Raw genomic sequence first — 19,228 nt, forward strand, 5'->3', positions numbered from 1 at the left:
AACGAGCGATAGCTTGATATACAAGTAGCGTTGTGTCACAACTGAGTATAAAAGAGAAGAGAGGTGCCTGTTAGTGTAGCAATATGGTTACATTTAATGAAGGTTCAACATTTACTAACTCACATGGTTGATAAATGCACATCTAAGTATGCAGGCATCCGGGGTAAAGCTGTCCACATAGACCGTCCTCAGCACCGCCATCAACGTCATCCCTTCCACACTGCACTCCACGAATGCTTCAAGCCTCGCTTTCAGATCGCTCTACTGCAGTCTATTCTTCCCGGTCACTACTGCCGACTGACAGCGGTGAGAGCCGGCGGTGTGGAGGATGGTCTATGTGGACAGCTTTACCCCGGATGCCTGCATACTTAGATGTGCCTATTTTAATCATCAACCATGTGAATTGCTAAATGTTGAACCTTCATTAAATGTCCCCATACTGCTACACTTATGGCGCTTTTCCACTGCATGGAACCCTAATGGTTCGGCACGCTTTTGTGCTTTTCCACTGCTGGTACCGCATGGTATAGGGTCGGAACGGTTCGGTACGGTACGGTATAGGTTTGCTTTTCCACTGCATGGAACCGAACGGTACGGTACGGCTCTGAAAAAACAGTACCTACTCGATTGTGGTTCCAACAGGTACCAAACTGGTACCATATCCCACAATCCTTTGCATGCAGTCACTACTAGCCACTGATTGGTCAGAGAATCCCACCCACCCCGTTGTTATCCCACCCACTTAACTTTAGTACTACTTTAGTGGAAAAGCAAACCTATACCGTACCGTACCGTACCGAACCGTTCCGACACTATACCATGCGGTACCAGCAGTGGAAAAGCAAACCGGGCCAAGCAGGGCCGAGTAGAGCCGAGCCGGTACTAGCCGGTACTTGCAGTGGAAAAGTGCCATTGAAGGCTCCTCTCTTCTCTTTTATACTCTGTAGCTCCTGCTGGATTTTGCTTCTAATCCCCTTGTGGAGGCGCCATTTGTGGATGGACATTTTATGGTTACACAACCTATCACAGTGCTATAATCTTTGTATGTAGACTATAAACTGAAGGACTTCTGAATAAATGGTTAATCATCTGAGTTTCCATTATTTCTTATGGGGAAATTCGCTTTGATATCAGAGTGCTTTGGATTACAAGCAAGTTTCCGGAACGAATTATGCTCGCAATCCAAGGTTTTACTGTACAACGATTGTTTGTTTTTTTTTCTTTCTTTTCTTTACAGGATTAGATCGAGTAGGTTTAGAATGTAGCATGACTGCGCAATTGTCATTTAAAGTGTGACAGTGCTGAAAGCTAAAAATTGGCCTGGGCAGGTCAGGGGGGGGGGGGGGGGGGGTTGCGGTTGAAAGTGCCCGGTATTGAAGTGGTTAAAGATCTAAATTGCATGGATCATACATTTACTAATTTTATCTTTTTTCACCATTTTTACTTTGTAGAATCAGCGAATACCGGCAGATATGATATTTTTGCGGACGTCAGAGAAAAATGGTAATTGACCTGAATCAGCAGCAGCATGGCCAGTACATGGAATATGTGTTCATAGCAGCAATAAGATTCCAGTTGTAGCACAAAATAGAGAGCCCCAGAGTTGGGGCTTCAGCTCCCCTTTCCCCCCTCAGACCCCCCCCCTTTCCTTACCTGAGCCCGATCCAATTCAGCGATGTGCACAAGCGCAGTGGCTCCAGCTGCTGTTACTTTCCTCATTGCACAGATTGATAGCAGCAGGAGCCATTGGCTCCTGCTGCTGTCAATCAAAAGCTGTGACATTGTGGCGGAGGGACGGGCCGAGTATTGCTATCTGTGTCTATGGACGCAGCAGCGGGACTCGGGAGCAAGTCTGCATAGATGCCCCCCATGGAAAGCAGCTCTGCGTGGGGTACCTGATGAACAGGAGGGCCTGGAGCACTGGTGGGACACCCTAGAAGAGGATCGGGGATGCTCTGTGCAAAACCATTACACAGAGCAGGTAAGTATAGGCATGTTTGTTATTTAAAAAAAATATATATATATATTGAATGTTTAACAACCACTTTACAAACTCTTAATAGAAACAAGATTTTTAAAGCTTCACTCAAGCCAAAGCATTTTCCCTTCAAAGGAAAGAGTCAGAAGATCTGTAGGGTTTTAAGGTTCTGATTTGTCCAGGTCATGGTATACTTAAGGCCCCTTTCACACACTCCGTCCGTTTTTCTCAGCGGGGGATCGATCCGCCGATCCCCCCCCGCTGAGCAGGAGGATGACAGCTGTGTCTCTGCGCTGTCTGTGTGCGGAGACACAGCTGTCAGTTCCCCATGCATCTCTATGGGGGAAATCGGATGGGAACGGACTGTCGGCCCGTTCTCATCCGATCCGCTGGACGCATGGAAAATAGGGTTTCCATCCGTCCAGATGCGGACATGTCTCCGCTGACATCCGATGCCCCATAGGGATGCATGGGGGGACCGTTCAGATCTGCCAAAAAAACAGACAGGCGGATCTGAACGGTCCGCCTGTGTGAAAGAGCCCTAATAGTACAGGCAGTCCCTGGGTTACAAACAAGACAGTCTCTGTAGGTTTGTTCTTAAAGTAGAACTTTAGGCAAACCTTTTTTTAATTTTACATAGAGTAAGGGAGGGTTATAACCCCGGTCAGTTTTATTTTTATTTTTTTTTACCATCTCTGTCCCATTGCAGAGACTTTCCTTCACTTCCTGTTCCATAACCAAACAGGAAGTGAGAGGAAATCCCTGCAAATTAAGGGAATTCTATGGGGACCCCCCAGGTCACCAGAACTAGTGTCCCCATTGGAAGATTTCCCCTCTATTACATTTCTTGGGACAACCCAAAATTTGGCGGTTTGAAACCTCTTCAGCATTATAAAACCAGTCCCGTTAAATATTACTAATCACTACTTGCTGTCAGGTTATTACCATCTGTGGCCCCTGGTTGATATTTGGGATTTTTCTTTAATAAAGTGCAATGTTTTTATAGTAAGGATCCTCTGTCTTCTCATAGGCTCTTGCTTCCTGAGGACTGACCAACTGGATGGTGAGACAGACTGGAAGCTTCGTTTGCCGGTATCCTGCACACAAAGACTGCCTACAGCAGCAGTAAGTCTTCCTTCTCTTTACTTAAATTTAGGGTGAAAGGCAATTTTAATCCATTAAGAGCTGAAAGTTTTACCCCCCCATCCCTTTTTATTACCAGGCTATTTTTTGCTATTCGGCACTGCACTAATTTTACTGTTAATTGTGCTGTCATGCAACACTGTACCTAAACTAAATATATATCATTTCTTTTCACCCAAACAGAGCTTTCTTTTGGTGGTATTACTAGGTTTTTTTTTTTTTTTTTTTAATATAAACTAAAAAAAAAACATTTTTTAAAAACAATATTAAAATTTCGGACAAAATGGATTCTGCTATTTTTGTTTTTGCTAAAAAAAAAAAAAAGAGATCCCGATAGGTGTGTGTATATGTATGTATGTATATATATATATATATATATATATATATATATATATATATATATATATATATATATATATATATATATATATATATATATATATATATATATATATATATATTTAAAAAAAAAAAATATATATATATATATATATATATAATATATATAGAGAGAGAGAGAAAACCCGCACTCAGACCCACATAAGTGTACCTTGTAGATGGATATATGGAGATAGAGATAGATATATATATATATAGATATATATATATATATATATATATATATATCCCTTCCTATCTCTTTATTTTTATATATATATATATATATATATATATATATATATATATATATATATATATATATACAAGGTACACTTATGTGGGTCTGAGTGCAGGTTTTCTATATATATATATATATATATATATATATATATATGTATATATATATATAGAAAACCTGCACTCAGACCCACATAAGTGTACCTTGTAGATGGATATATGGAGATAGAGATAGATATATATATATATATATATATATATAGATATATATATATATATATATAGATATATATATATATATATATCCCTTCCTATCTCTTTATTTTTATATATATATATATATATATATATATATATATATATATATATATACAAGGTACACTTATGTGGGTCTGAGTGCAGGTTATATATATATATATATATATATATATAATATAGAAAACCTGCACTCAGACCCACATAAGTGTACCTTATATATAGATAGATAGATAGATAGATAGATAGAAAGGGATATATATATATATATATATATATATATATATATATATATATATATATAGAAAGCCTGCACTCAGACCCACATAAGTGTACCTTATATATAGATAGATAGATGGATAGAGAGATTGAAAGGGATATATCTATCTATCTATCTATATATATATATATATATATATATATATATATATATATATATATATATAAGAGAGAGAGAGCGAGAGACCCCCCCCCTGCGCTCAGACCCACTTAACCACATTAAAAAGCATTTGCTGGTCACACACATGCAAAAATAATACCGAGAAGTGTAGTGCTCCTTAATAGAATAACACCAAAGTGAATATAAAGTACCCCCCCCCCCCGATGACGTCTTTTGATGATGAAACGAGTAGGGTGGAGCTTTGACCTGTGACGTCATCACATACCGGAACAGAGCGGAGTGTGGCCATTTTCCTGGTTAGAAACTTTTACAATTCATTTTTTGCGATACAGCACTGTATTTATTTAACTGACAATGTGTGACACCGTACCCAAACAAAATGTATTTTGTGTTTTTTTTTTTCTCCCCATAAATAGAGCTTTCTTTCGGTGGTATTTGACCATCTCCTGAGGTTTTTTGCGCTATAAACAAAAAAAGGCCGACAATTTTGAGAAAATTTTTTTAAATTTCTGCTATAAAACACAGCCAATTAAAAAAATTTAAAGAATCAAATTTCATCCGTTTAGACCAAATTTTTCTGCTACATATTTTTGGTAAAAAAAAAAAAAATCCCAATAAATGTATTCTGATTGGTTTGCACAAAAGTTATTGCATCTGCAAACTATGGACGATATACTGGAATTTTTATTTAGATTTTTATACTAGTAATGGCGGCAATCAGCGACTTGTAGTGGGACTGCGATATCGCGGCGTACAGTCGGACACTAACTGACACTTTTGGGGACCAGTGACAATAATACAGTTAATAGTGCTAAAAATATGCACAGTCACTGTACTAATGACACTGGCCGGGAAGGGGTTAACATCAGGAGTGATCAAAGGGTTAAATGTGTGCCTAACCAGTGTTTTTACTACTGTGGGGAGGTGCTTGTACTAGGAAAAGGCATGGATCAGTGCCCCTGCTTTGCAGAGACAAAAGACCATGCCTTCTGTACTGACAGATTGCTGTTCTGCCTCTGTACTGAAGCACAGTCACTGTACTAATGACACTGGCCTGGGGAGGGGGTTAAACATCTAGGGGCGATCAAAGGGTTAAATGTGTGCCTAGCCAGTGTTTTTGTGTCATGTGTGTGCAGCTTTTACTAAGGGATGTAATTGGATTTTTTTCCCCTGCTTTGCAGGGACACAAAATCCATGACTTTCCCTCTGTCAGATTGGAGCTCTGCCTTGTTTACATAGACAAAGCTTTGTTCTGTATCTCCATCTGACGATCGGCGGATGCCAGCAGACATCCATTAGCCGGCACCTGCAGTTTGGCCTCTGCTGTAAGCAATCACAGCAGATGTGGCTCACGTGCCCGCCCCCTAAGCAGAAGTATGTAAATATACATCAGCCTGCGCAGAACGGCCGCCCTGTAGCAGAATATCTGTCATGGGGCGGTCCGGAAGTGGGTAAAGTGAAGCTCCAGCCCCCCCCACCAAACAAATACTGTAGCTACTGACATTTACTATTAGGGCACTTGCCTGTCTAGGGATCCCGGGGTGTCCTCACCCAAGCCGATTCTTGAATCCTCTCTCGGCTGCTGGCGCCACCATTTTGGGTAAGGGATTCCAGTGTCCTCTGCCCCTTCACATAATCCCCCTCCCCCCCCCACTGTAGTGTCCTCTGCCCCACTCCCCCCACGGTCATGCTCCCCCCAAAGTAGTGTCATCTGTCCCCTTTCATATCACCCCCCTATAGTGTCCTGTAACCCCCAAAACCGTGTCCTCTGCCCCCCCGTTCACATCACCCCCCCCACTGTAGTGTCCTCTGCCCCCAAAACCGTGTCCTCTGCCCCCCCGTTCACATCACCCCCCCCCCCCACTGTAGTGTCCTCTGCCCCACTCCCCCCACGGTCATGCTCCCCCCAAAGTAGTGTCATCTGCCCCCTTTCATATCACCCCCCCCTATAGTGTCCTGTAACCCCCAAAACCGTGTCCTCTGCCCCCCCCGTTCACATCACCCCCCCCCACACTGTAGTGTCCTCTGTCCCACTCCCCCCACAGTCCTGCTCCCCCAAAAGTAGTGTCCTCTGCCCCCGTTCACATCACCCCCCCCCCACTGTAGTGTCCTCTGCCCCCAAAACCATGTCCTCTGCCCCCCCCCCGTTCACATCACCCCCCCCACTGTAGTGTCCTCTGCCCCCCCGTTCACATCACCCCCCCCCCCCACTGTAGTGTCCTCTGCCCCACTCCCCCCACAGTCCTGCTCCCCCGAAGGTAGTGTCTTCTGCCCCCTTTAATATCACCCCCCTATAGTGTCCTATAACCCCCAAAACAGTGTCCTCTGCCCCCGTTCACATCACCCCTCCCCTCCCCCCCCACTGTGGGAGGGTCTGCCGACCCCTTCTTAGATGAAGCCGGACATCCTCCAGCCAGGAAATGAGGCGGGGCTCTATCTGACTTGCTGCAGCTTCTAATGCACACTGTGAGACTCAGGGTGTGCAGTCAAAAAGGTATTCAATCGATGGCAATGTGTAACGTAAATCAAGTAAAGTAAAAAAAACTATTCAAAGATATTCTTTCAGCATCATTTTTATAGGATGGATGTAGACTAAATATGTTTTAAAGTCATCAAAGTCATGTGATTTGTGTGAATTATCTTTGCTCCATTTTTTACAGATCTACAACTTCATCCACCCCCCCCCCCCCCTCCTCCCCATCCCGTTGGATCACTTGAGGTTTTTGCAGCTTTTCTTTTAGATATCCCTTGATTTGTTTTGTCATTGACTAAGCCATTAGTTTGGTATTATTAGTGTAAGCGCGGGTGCAACTTAAACTGTCAGTGATCAGCGTCTCATCTGCCAGCAATCAGCCATGGCCTTGGGGCACACAGATGTTTCACACTTACAGCTTGTATGAATGGACGGGAATCGCTGTGTATGCTGCCGCTGTGCTCATAGGAAAACACTGCATAGTTACATACTTAGTTACATAGTTACATACTTGCATAGTTACATACTTAGTTACATACTTAGTTACATACTTAGTTACATACTTAGGCTGGCCATACACTATACAATTTTCTTATTCAATTTCCTTTAGATTTACCTTAAACTATGTAGTGCAAGGGCCTGCCTGACTGCATACAAATTGAAAGTGTTTAGGTTTGACCTCATATCACATGGTTTTGGTAAATCTAAAGGAAAGTTGAACAAGAAAATTGTATAGTGTATGGCCAGCCTTAGTTACATAGTTACATACTTACATAGTTACATACTTACATAGTTACATACTTAGTTACATAGTTACATACTTGCATAGTTACATAGTTACATACTTAGTTACATAGTTACATAATTACATACTTGCATAGTTACATACTTAGTTACATAGTTACATAATTACATACTTGCATAGTTACATACTTGCATAGTTACATACTTGTATAGTTACATAGTTACAAACTTACATACTTGCATAGTTACATAGTTGCATACTTGCATACTTACATAGTTACATACTTAGTTACATAGTTACATACTTGCATAGTTACATACTTAGTTACATAGTTACATACTTGCATAGTTACTTAGTTACATAGTTACATAATTACATACTTGCATAGTTACATACTTACATAGTTACATACTTGTATAGTTACATAGTTACAAACTTACATACTTGCATAGTTACATACTTAGTTACATAGTTACATAATTACATACTTGCATAGTTACATACTTACATAGTTACATACTTGTATAGTTACATAGTTACAAACTTACATACTTGCATAGTTACATAGTTGCATACTTGCATACTTACATAGTTACATACTTGCATAGTTACATAGTTACATAGTTGCATACTTACTTAGTTACATAGTTGCATACTTACTTAGTTACATACTTACATAGTTACATACTTGCATAGTTACATAGTTACATACTTGCATAGTTACATACTTGCATAGTTACATAGTTACATACTTGGTTACATACTTACATACTTGCATAGTTACATACTTAGTTACATACTTACATAGTTACATACTTACATAGTTACATCGTTACATACTTACATAGTTGCATCATTACTAACTTACATAGTCAGGTTGAAAAAAGACACAAGTCCATCGGCTCAACCAATAAAAAAAAAGAAAACCTAACCATACAATCCCATATACACAATCCTATCCCCGCAGTTGATCCAGAGGAAGGCAGAACCCCCCAGCAAAGCATGATCCAATTTACTACAGCAGGGGAAAAATTCCTTCCTGATCCCCCAAGAGGCAATCGGATATTCCCTGGATCAACTTTACCTATAAATATTAGTACCCAGTTATATTATGTACACCCAGGAAATAATCCAGGACTTTTTTAAAGCAATCTAGTGAGCTGGCCAGAACCTCCTCTGGAGGGAGTCTATTCCACATTTTTACAGCTCTTACTGTTAAGAAATCTTTCCATATTTGGAGATGAAATCTGTTTTCCTCTGGACCTAAAGAGCGCCCCCTTGTCCTAGTGTTGACCTTAAAGTGAATAACTCTACACCAAGTTCACTATATGTAACTATGTAATAATTTTCTGTATTGCTCCTTCAGACTTAATTATTGTTTTGCATTGCAGGATTTGCTGCAAATCCGATCGTATGTGTATGCAGAAGAACCGAACATCGACATCCACAATTTTGCTGGGACCTTCACTCGGGTAAATACAGATTCTTCCCCTAGTCTGTGTGTTAAAGCGGAACTAAACCCTTATTTTCTGCCAAGGAAGCCGCCATGTTGGCCTCTGTTTGATCTTCAACTGCCATGTTGCTGCACATGTGATCAGTTATGACCAGTGTCGGGACAAGGTCACCTAGAGCCCAGGGACGAGGTCACTTAGAGCCCAGGGACGAGGTCACCTAGAGCCCAGGGACGAGGTCACTTAGAGCCCAGGGACGAGGTCACTTAGAGCCCAGGGACGAGGTCACTTAGAGCCCAGGGACGAGGTCACTTAGAGCCCAGGGACGAGGTCACTTAGAGCCCAGGGACGAGGTCACTTAGAGCCCAGGGACGAGGTCACTTAGAGCCCAGGGACGAGGTCACCGAGAGCCCAGGGACGAGGTCACCGAGAGCCCAGGGACCAGGTCGCCTAGAGCCCAGGGACCAGGTCGCCTAGAGCCCAGGGACAAGGTCGCCTAGAGCCCAGGGACAAGGTCGCCTAGAGCCCAGGGACAAGGTCGCCTAGAGCCCAGGGACAAGGTCGCCTAGAGCCCAGGGACAAGGTCGCCTAGAGCCCAGGGACAAGGTTGCCTAGAGCCCAGGGACAAGGTCAACTAGAGCCCAGGGTGAAATGCCAAACTGCGCCCCCCCACCTCAACATGTCAGGAAAAATTCCCCTTTAAAAAACTGAGCACTAATCTAAATGATTACCCCCTAAGCATAAATTTCCCTTCCTCCCATTACAAATCCACCTGTCTGCTGACATCCCCCCCTCCCAAAACAAATCTCTCCCCCCCCCCCCCCAAAAAAAAAAAAATCCTAGCATAAATCCTCTACCACTACAATTTCCTCTCCAATACACCTTATCTCCCCCCCCCCCACCCCAATTACCCCCTCCCAGTGAAAATTCCCCCTAAAAAAACTGAGCACTAATCTAAATGATTACCCCCTAAGCATAAATGTCCCTTTCTCGCAGTACAAATCCACCTGTCTGCTGACATCCCCCCTCCCAAAACAAAGTCACCCCTCCTAGCGTAAATCCTCTACCGTTAGAATTTCCCCTCAAATACCCCCCACTCCAATTCCACCCTCCCAGCACAAATTCCCCCTCAATCCCCAAATTTCAACCCCAGAACAAACCCCCCCCCCCCCCAATACTCCCTATTAGCACAAATGTCCCTAAAACATGTCCCCTCCTAGCACAACCCAATTTTCCATCCGTCCAGGGGATCGGATGGGATTGGATGAGAGCGGATAGGCTGGTCCGCTCTCATCCGATTCCCCCATAGAGATGCATGGGGCTCTGACACCTCTCTCTCCGCACACAGAGCGGAGAGGGAGGTGTCACCTGCCTGCTCAGCGGGGATTGGCGGATCCATCCCCCACTAAGCAGCACGGATCCGCCTATGGAGGCGGACCATGTGAAAGAAGCCTTACACAGATTTGTGAACAATATTTGAGAGAAATAGGCCTTTTGTGTACATAGAAAAAGTCTAAGACCCGGTTCACACTGCCACTACTTGTCAGGCGACTTGGTCGCCCGACCAGTCGCGCCCCATTCTGTGCAATGGAACCGTTCTAATCAGAGCAACTCAAGTCACTCCGACTTAGAAAAAGGTTCCTGCACTACTTGGAGGTGACATGCATCGATTTCTATTAGAGATGTAGTTTGCAAGCCGTGATGAAGTCGTGCTGCACGGGGCGACTTCAATGTCGGGGCGACTCAAAGTGTGAACCGGCTCTTCGATCTTTGAGTTCAGCTCATGAAAAATGGGGGCAAAAACAAAAGTGCTGCGTTTTTATACTTTTGTTCAGTGTAGTAATGCAGCATAAGGACTACAAATGGCTCATGCTGATGAGAGAATTTAATTATCTGGAGGAGGTGTCAGATCCCCGCTGTCCTCTATGGGGGAATCGGATGACCGCCTGTCCGTTCTCATCCGATCTGCTGGATGGATAGAAAATAGGGTTTCCATTCATCTGGATTTCACGGACAGGATCGGATCGGATCGGATAGCAGCGCGTGTCAGAGGACATGTCTCCGCTGACATCCGCTGCTCCATAGGGCTGCATGGAGGATCCTATCCGGTCCGCCTGAAAAACTGACGGGTGGATCTGATCGGATCGGTCGTGTGAAAGGACCCTTAGGGCCCTTTCACACGGGCGTTCCGCATGTCCGTATATCATCCTATTTTTTTGCGGGTGATATACGGACATAATGTATGTCAATGGCATTGCGGATGACCATCCGCTGACATCCGATTTTCCTCCTTTCAGTTCTGTTCCGTTTTTTGGAACGGAACAGAACCCTATTTTTGTTCCGTTTAAAAAACGGAACGGATACAAAATCGGATGTCAGCGGTGTCATCCGCTAACATCCGCAATCCCATAGACTTACATTATGACTGTATATCATCCGCAAATGGATGGGATGATATGCGGACATACGAAGCGGATGACACGTGTCCGTAAAAAAAAAAAAAAAAAAAAAGTGCCGGAGCGGATCGCAATGCGGTCCGCTCTGTGTGAAAGAGGCCTTACTGTGCATATCATCATAAGGTGAACTTTTATTGGTTGCTGCTATTATTGTGCCCCTTCATTGATACATTGTTGCATGTATTCTCTCCCTGCAGGAAGACAGTGACCCCCCCATAAATGAGAGTTTAAGCATTGAGAACACATTGTGGGCCAGCACTGTGATCGCATCAGGTGAGCACAAACATTCCCAGGCATGTTAACAATTTAATCCCTCATTAATTTGTCTGTAATTGGAAATAATTGGCTCTGCCATGGAGAAAATGAGTTTCACCAATTAGTATTTTTTTTTCCTTCTCCTCCTGGATTGGGCTGACACCACAAGGGAGCAGAGATGACAGCCGGTCTCCCCTGAGGGCGTTTTATAAGTGATGGCCGGCCAAAGTGATCGCCATCTCCGCTTCATCCTCACATGTGCTGGATGGACAGGAAGTGATTTTCATAATGAGAGTTAAAGGGCCGGTGCTCCTAAAACAAAAGAGTTACTTTGTATGAGGGAGCCGATAATTACATTAAGAAATGTGGAAGTCAGATTTCTCTTCTCAGTACAGAAAATGACATTGATGGAACTTGTGATTCGGAGCGCACTGCTCTGCAAATCACATGCAATGTCTGGGCGTTGCGAATTCAGCCATACAGATTGTATGGCTGAATTTGCTTCGCATTCGGACCAAAGTCGCACCGGACCCTTTTTTTTTTTTTTTGGTCCGCACCAGAATCGGATCGCATGGGTGTCGTATGCAATCGGATTCATGTACGAACTGCATATGCAAACTGAATTTGCATCGCATTCGGTCACACCACGCAGAGGACCCTTTTTTTTTTGGTCCGCACCAGAATCGGATCGCTTGGGTGTCGTATGCGATCGGATTCATCTACGAACTGCATATGCAAACTGAATTTGCATTGCATTCGGACACAACACACAGGACTCTTTTTTTTTTTTTTTGGGTCCGCAGCAGAATCGGATCGCATGGTGGTTCACACCTATGCGATCTGATACATGCCCAAACTGTCAGTTCGCAGTGCGATATGCAAACCGATCTGGGGGTTGTCGTTAACTTTGTATTCACACCCCTCAGCGATTCGCATATGGCAGTGTGAACTGCCTGTGAGTTGAGTGCGATGCAGGAACCCGCAGTGGATTTGCAGGACTCCCGCATCGCATATGTGTGAACCGGAAATCAAACATTGATTTTTTTTTTTTTTTGTTTACAGACATAACATTTAAAGTGATTGATTGTAAACCATTACATACAGTGGGTAAAATAAGTATTGAACACGTCACCATTTTTCTAGGTAAATGTATTTCTAAAGATACTATTGACATGAAATTTTCACCGCATGTTGGTAACAACCCATGCAATCCATACATACAAAGACGCCAAAACAAATAGGCTCAGAAATTAAGTTACAGGAAAAAAGTATTAAAGGCATGGAAAGCCAAGACACCAGCTGAAATCTATCAGGATTTAGAAAGTAATCCAGTCCCTTGTCAGAGCAAATTAATATCAGCTGATTCAGTCTCAACTGATGCCCTATAAAAAAAAAGTCTCATTACCAAGGTGTCACACAAACATCTCATGATGAGTAAAAGCAAAGGGCTCTCTCAAGACCTTCATAACCTTATTGTTCCAAAACCTACTGATGGCATTGGTTATAGAAGGATTTCTAAACTTCTGAATGTTCCAGTGAGCACTGTTGGAGCCGTAATCCGGAAGAGGAAAGAACATCATTTCACCATAAACCAGCCACGACCAGGAACAGCTGCTGTTACGGACCCCATCTGGACCCGGACACAAAGGACTCAATCACAAAAGTGCTACACACACAGGACCTGTATATCGACTTGAATCCTTGGTCACCTTTATCCAGACTTCATACCCAGCAAACCGGGCCAGTAACTGAATATCCCTGGGCTCCTTCACCCAGCACCAGCATTGGGGCCGTCCCATTCCTATTTACCTTGGGGGGGGGGTCGCATGAGCCTCCCCCTCTGCTCTCCCTGGACGAACGTTCCACTGAACTGCTACCCAGTTACAACTATACTAAGAGAACTACCCTCATTTTGGAAACACACACTTCGCAATTGGGAGCCTTCTTCCTAATACTCCCCGGTAACCATCCGGCATACCCCACAAGAGACGCCACCGTGGCCTATTTGTCTGGCTTCCTCGCTGAAGCCCCTTGAGGGGAGGATACCATCTGGCAGTACCTCTTGGTGCACCGACAACATCCTTCACAGCAGATCCTTCTATATTCTTCTTGATTTTACCTGTTGCGACTCGCTTGTCGCACTTCCAATTTTCAATTGGAAATCAATATTCTCCAGATCCCTGAAGAAAGGCTTATCTGCCTGAAACGCGTCGGTTTGGAGGATTTCCTCAAATCCGTATATACCTCACAGTATATGTATTACCTTCATTCCATTATGGTTTTACACCCACACACTGTAACCTTGTACATATTGTAAAATTGTATTTCTCTTACGTCCTCCGACAGTCGCCGCCTCTTCATATTCGTCACATATGGGGGTATTAGACTTTGCTCCGAAGGAGTAGCTAGGCAACAGAATATGTTAACAATAAAGCTTTAACATATCCCACCCTCAAGGGGTGGTCCCCTCAGTCAATACCCTCCTACTTCCTGCAACCATATCTCAGTTTTAATGTCTAGCTTGTCAGGAGTGGCTGGCTCTCTCTGTGCTGGGACTTTTTGTCCCAGACTCTTTCTTCTTTTTAATATTTTGTTTGAGTTTTCTCTCTACCTTTACTTAGCTGTTATTTTTGTCAGCATTAGTTAGTTCTTCGGACGAAGAGGATCATGCGGACTGGGTCTCGGGCTGATCCCCCTGGTCGCAGGTCGTGGGTCAGTGGCTTCCCAGTCTGCCATCGAGCGTTCAGCCAGGTAACGCTCCTGGCACAGTGAACGACCCATCCCTGTTCGGTGCAGGGATGATTGGTGAGGTGGCTACCTCACCGGACGCTGTGCGGTTTCTTAACCTCCATTTTGTGCGTCTTGAATTGCGACTCTCCCTGCCTCATGTGCAGCGGCTTGTTCGCCTGTGCGGGTTCCCCACGCCATGTGAGGTAAGTGTATTTATGTGGGGACCTGTCTGTCTGGGGGGGTCTCAGTCTGGGACTGTGTAACCTGCCTTTAATCACACTGCTTGTCTCCCTATCTCTCGGCTGCATGCTGTGGGCTGCAAGGGGGGGGGGGAGCTGTATGACACTGTGTGTGTCAGGCTGGGCAGTGTGAGGAGCTGTGTGCTGTGGGGCATGTTTTTTCTTGGCATGTTTGGGCATATACAGCGATCGCTGCGGCGATCTAACATGTATCCTTATATTGGGATGTAATGTGTGTGTTTTTTATGCACTGTGGAGCGGCGTTTTCGGCGCCAAACGACGCCATTTTACCGGCGCCCGCTCCGGCCGCATGGTTTACATGCACGGCGGCCATTTTCTTGTAGCCTCCATAGGCTTACATAGAGCGCCCTGGCAGCATCACTTCCTCTCTCCTGGAACACCGATCGAGGCAGCAGCAGCAGCGGGGTCTCCTCAGGTTTTATCCTTCTGTTCTTGTTATCCATTGCCTGTACTCAGTTTGTATATTCCCTGTGGGGGTCTCATTGTGCCTGAGTGTGGTGCGGTGGGCTGCGCTTGCCGCGCTTGCTAAAAGGGGGCAGTTAACCCTTGGTTGTCTGGCATTACAGGGGCAATGGATTCTCAGGAGGGCAAGTTTCCTACAGTATTGGTGGAAAGCCAGGGGACCGCTGTTTCCCCCCCAGGGGGGGATTTAGCCACTATTGTGGCTGGCCTTGCTGCCCAGGTGCAAATGCTGGTGGCTGCTCAATCTACTAAACGGCCCAGAGTTGCTCTGTCCTCTGATTCTGAGGGTGAAGGTGATGGGGCTGTTCTGGCAGGGACCCCCCTATCGGGGTCCCGCTCCTCTCTTGATCTAGTGGGGTCTGAGGTAGAGGCTGAAGTTGAGGGGGTTGATAATTCTCCCCCTGGCTCGCCTGAAGAGCTTGCAATCATGGATGAGTTGATTGCTTCCATTAAGCAGACGCTACGTTTGCAGGACGAAGTGTGTCCCCCCGCTGCTTTGGCGGCTTATGGGACGCAGAGAAAACGCAGGACGCCGCAGGTTTTTCCCTGCAATGCTGATTTTCAGCGCGCTGTTAAGGATCAATGGCGCGATCTGCGCAAGCCTTTTGCGGTACCAAGTAAATTCAAGCTGCGTTATCCTTTCTCGCCTGCCACTGATGAACGGTGGTGTGTGCCTCCGCCAGTGGATCATGCAATTGCGGTTTTGAACAAAGCCACTGCGATTCCTGCAGAGGGTTCCCCTGTTTTCCGTGATGCCATGGATAGGAGACTGGAGTCTCTTGCCCGTCATACTTATTCTGTTACGGGTTCTATGCTTAAGGCTCTGTTTGCTTCTCTCATGGCGGCCCAGGCGATCGCAAGTTGGACGCAGATGCTTAGGCGCGTCCTAGTGGCCGATTCGGCCTCGGCGGCGACCCTGGATATGGTGGATCAGATCCACCAGGGTGTCATGTATCTGTGTGATGCGGACCTGGACCTGATTCCGTTGGCTGCACGTGTGCACAGCGTGGCGGTGTTGTCTCGCCGCCTGGTTTGGTTGAAATGTTGGTCGGTGGACCAATCTTCACGTAAGACCTTAGCCAATCTACCTTATGATGGGTCTCGCCTTTTTGGGGAGTCCCTGGATGTGTTGATTAAGGGGATCACCGGGGGTAAGAGCACTCTCTTGCCCCATTTCCCCAAGGCTAAGGGGGCTTCTGGGAAGAAGCATGCAAATTTTCGGCCCCCTCAGGGGTCCTTTCGTGCCTTTCGGCCGCACTACAAGGGCAAACCGTTCAAAGGCCAAGGCTCTCAGAAGAAGCCCTGGTCTGGGAAACAGAAGCCCGGCCAATCCGGACCTGCTGCCCATAACAGTTCGGCCTGAAGGGGCGCCCTCACCCGGTTTTGGGGTGGGGGGACGCTTGCTCGGTTTTCTTCAGCCCTGGTTGGCCCGTGTGCGGGACAGATGGGTTCTGGAAATCGTTCGATCTGGTTACAAGATCGAGTTTCTCTCTCGGCCGGAGAGCAGATTTTTTCCCTCAAATCTTCAACTGTCTCCAGAGCGCCTGCGGGATCTGCACCTGGCGGTGCGGGACCTGAGGGCTCAGGGAGTGGTGGTTCCGGTGCTTCATCGGGACAGATTTCGGGGGTTTTATTCCAATCTGTTCACCGTGCCCAGGAAGGAGGGCAAGGTTCGTCCGATTCTGGACTTGAAGGCTCTGAACCGCTCTGTGCGGGTTCGCAAGTTCCGCATGGAATCCCTGCGCTCGGTGGTGGCTGCCCTGGTTCCGGGGGAATTCATGGCCTCCATCGATTTGAAGGATGCGTACCTTCACATCCCCATATTCGAGGGTCATCAGAGATACCTTCGATTTGCCATTGCGGAGGATCACTACCAGTTCGTGGCGTTGCCCTTTGGTCTCGCCTCGGCTCCGCGGGTCTTCACCAAGGTGCTTGCACCGGTTCTGGCATTATTGAGGGCCCAGGGCATTTCTGTCCTGGGGTATCTGGACGACATTCTGGTTCGGTCTGCGACCAGACAGGGTCTGGAGAAGGACCTGTCTGTCACAATGCAAACTCTGCAGGAGTTTGGTTGGACGATAAATGTTCCAAAGTCGACACTGAGTCCGTCGGTTCGTCTCCCCTATCTGGGAATGATACTGGACTCGGTGCAGGCGAAGGTCTTCCTGCCGGAAGACAAACTCAGGACTCTTCAGGAGGAAGTCAGGTCCCTCAGGGACGTTCCACACTCGTCTCTGCGGACGTGTATGAGATGTCTGGGATTGATGGTCTCGGCCTTCGAGGCGATTCCTTTCGCGCAGTTTCACACGCGGGGTCTCCAAGCGGAGATCCTGTCCCAGTGGGACGGGCGACCTCAACCTCTGGATCTTCAGATCTCGTTGAGTCATCGCACCAGGGAAAACCTTCTGTGGTGGCTCCAGTCCCCGTTGGTGTCCGGGGGCAAGTAGTTTCGTCCGATCTCGTAGTCACCACGGATGCCAGCCTGTCGGGCTGGGGTGGTGTTCTGGGCGTTCTGTCCGCCCAGGGGACCTGGTCGGAGGGGGAGTCTTCCCTCCCGATCAACATTCTGGAATTGCGTGCGATAAGGCTCTGTCTTCATCGCTGGACGGACCGGCTGCAGGGCTGGCCGGTTCGGGTGCAGACGGACAATGCCACGGCGGTGGCCTACATCAACCACCAAGGGGGCACCAGGAGTGCCCGAGCGGCTCGAGAAGTGGCCGACATTCTGTCTTGGGCCGAGACTCATGTCCCGGCGATAACGGCGGTTCACATTCCGGGAGTGGAGAACTGGCAGGCGGACTATCTGAGTCGCCAGACCCTGGATCAGGGGGAATGGTCTCTCCACCCGGCTGTCTTCCAGATGTTGTGCGCGAAGTGGGGTCTTCCAGATGTGGACCTGTTCGCGTCTCGTCTCAACTACAAGGTGAAGAGGTTCGTGGCAAGGACGCGCGACCCTCGGGCAGACGCGTCGGACGCGTTAGTGGCCCCGTGGCATCAGTACAGGCTGATGTACGCGTTTCCACCGATTCAGTTGCTGTCCAGGTTCCTTCGCAGGTTACACTCGGAACGCAGCACGGTGATTCTTGTGGCACCGGACTGGCCTCGCCGGTCCTGGTACGCAGACCTCGTGAATCTGGCGGTCGACGCCCCTTGGCGTCTGCCTCTTCGAGACGATCTACTGTCTCAAGGACCGATTTACCATCCTGCTTTACAGTCGCTGGCTTTGACGGCCTGGCTGTTGAGACCGAGGTCCTGAAGGAGAAGGGTCTCTCTCCAGAGGTCGTTCATACTTTGATCAACGCGAGGAAGTCTTCCTCGGGGAAGGTTTATTACCGTACTTGGAAGGCCTATTTTGCCTGGTGTGAGTCCAGGGGGTTTTCACCCCGCACGTACTCGGTTTCCCGTGTGCTGTCTTTCCTTCAGACGGGTGTCGATCAGCGTTTGGCGCTGGCTACGATAAAGGGTCAGGTGTCTGCGCTGGCCGTTCTGTTTCAACGTCCCGTGGCTTCCAACTCCTTGGTTGGCACTTTTATTCAGGGTGTGCGGCATCTGGTTCCTCCTAGGAGGGATCCTTTGCCCCCTTGGGACTTGAATCTCGTTCTATCTGTGTTACAACGTGCTCCTTTTGAACAGATCAGGGAGATCTCGTTGTCTATGTTGTCCAAAAAGGTCGCCTTTTTGGTGGCGATCACTTCGGCTCGCAGAGTGTCGGAACTGGCGGCTTTGTCCTGCAAGTCTCCGTACCTGGTTGTTCATTTGGATAAGGTGGTCTTGCGACCTAATCCTTCTTTTCTGCCGAAACGAGTTTCGGAATTCCATCTTAACGAGGATATTGTTTTGCCTTCGTTGTGCACGAAGCCTAAACATCCAAAGGAGGTGAGATTGCACTCTCTGGATGTTGTTCGGGCGATAAGGGTTTACCTTAAATCGACTGAGTCTTTTCGTAGGACGGACTCCTTGTTTGTTCTTCCAGAGGGTCCTTGGAAGGGCATGGCGGCTTCG

At 46.6% G+C, this 19,228-nt stretch overlaps 1 protein-coding gene across 1 annotated transcript in view; it reads left to right on the top strand.

Annotated features, from left to right (window-relative positions):
- ATP9A (ATPase phospholipid transporting 9A (putative)) overlaps positions 1–19,228 on the top strand; it is a 224,871-nt gene that overhangs the window by 68,288 nt on the left and 137,355 nt on the right. The window contains exons 6-9 of the mRNA XM_082272178.1: positions 1,452–1,503; positions 3,009–3,103; positions 9,004–9,084; positions 11,717–11,792. Coding sequence (XP_082128304.1) covers positions 1,452–1,503; positions 3,009–3,103; positions 9,004–9,084; positions 11,717–11,792 — 304 coding nt within the window. The remainder of the gene's footprint in view (positions 1–1,451; positions 1,504–3,008; positions 3,104–9,003; positions 9,085–11,716; positions 11,793–19,228) is intronic.

Source organism: Pelophylax lessonae (genome assembly GCF_965119305.1).
Source record: "Pelophylax lessonae genome assembly, chromosome: 11".
Taxonomy (NCBI): domain Eukaryota; kingdom Metazoa; phylum Chordata; class Amphibia; order Anura; family Ranidae; genus Pelophylax; species Pelophylax lessonae.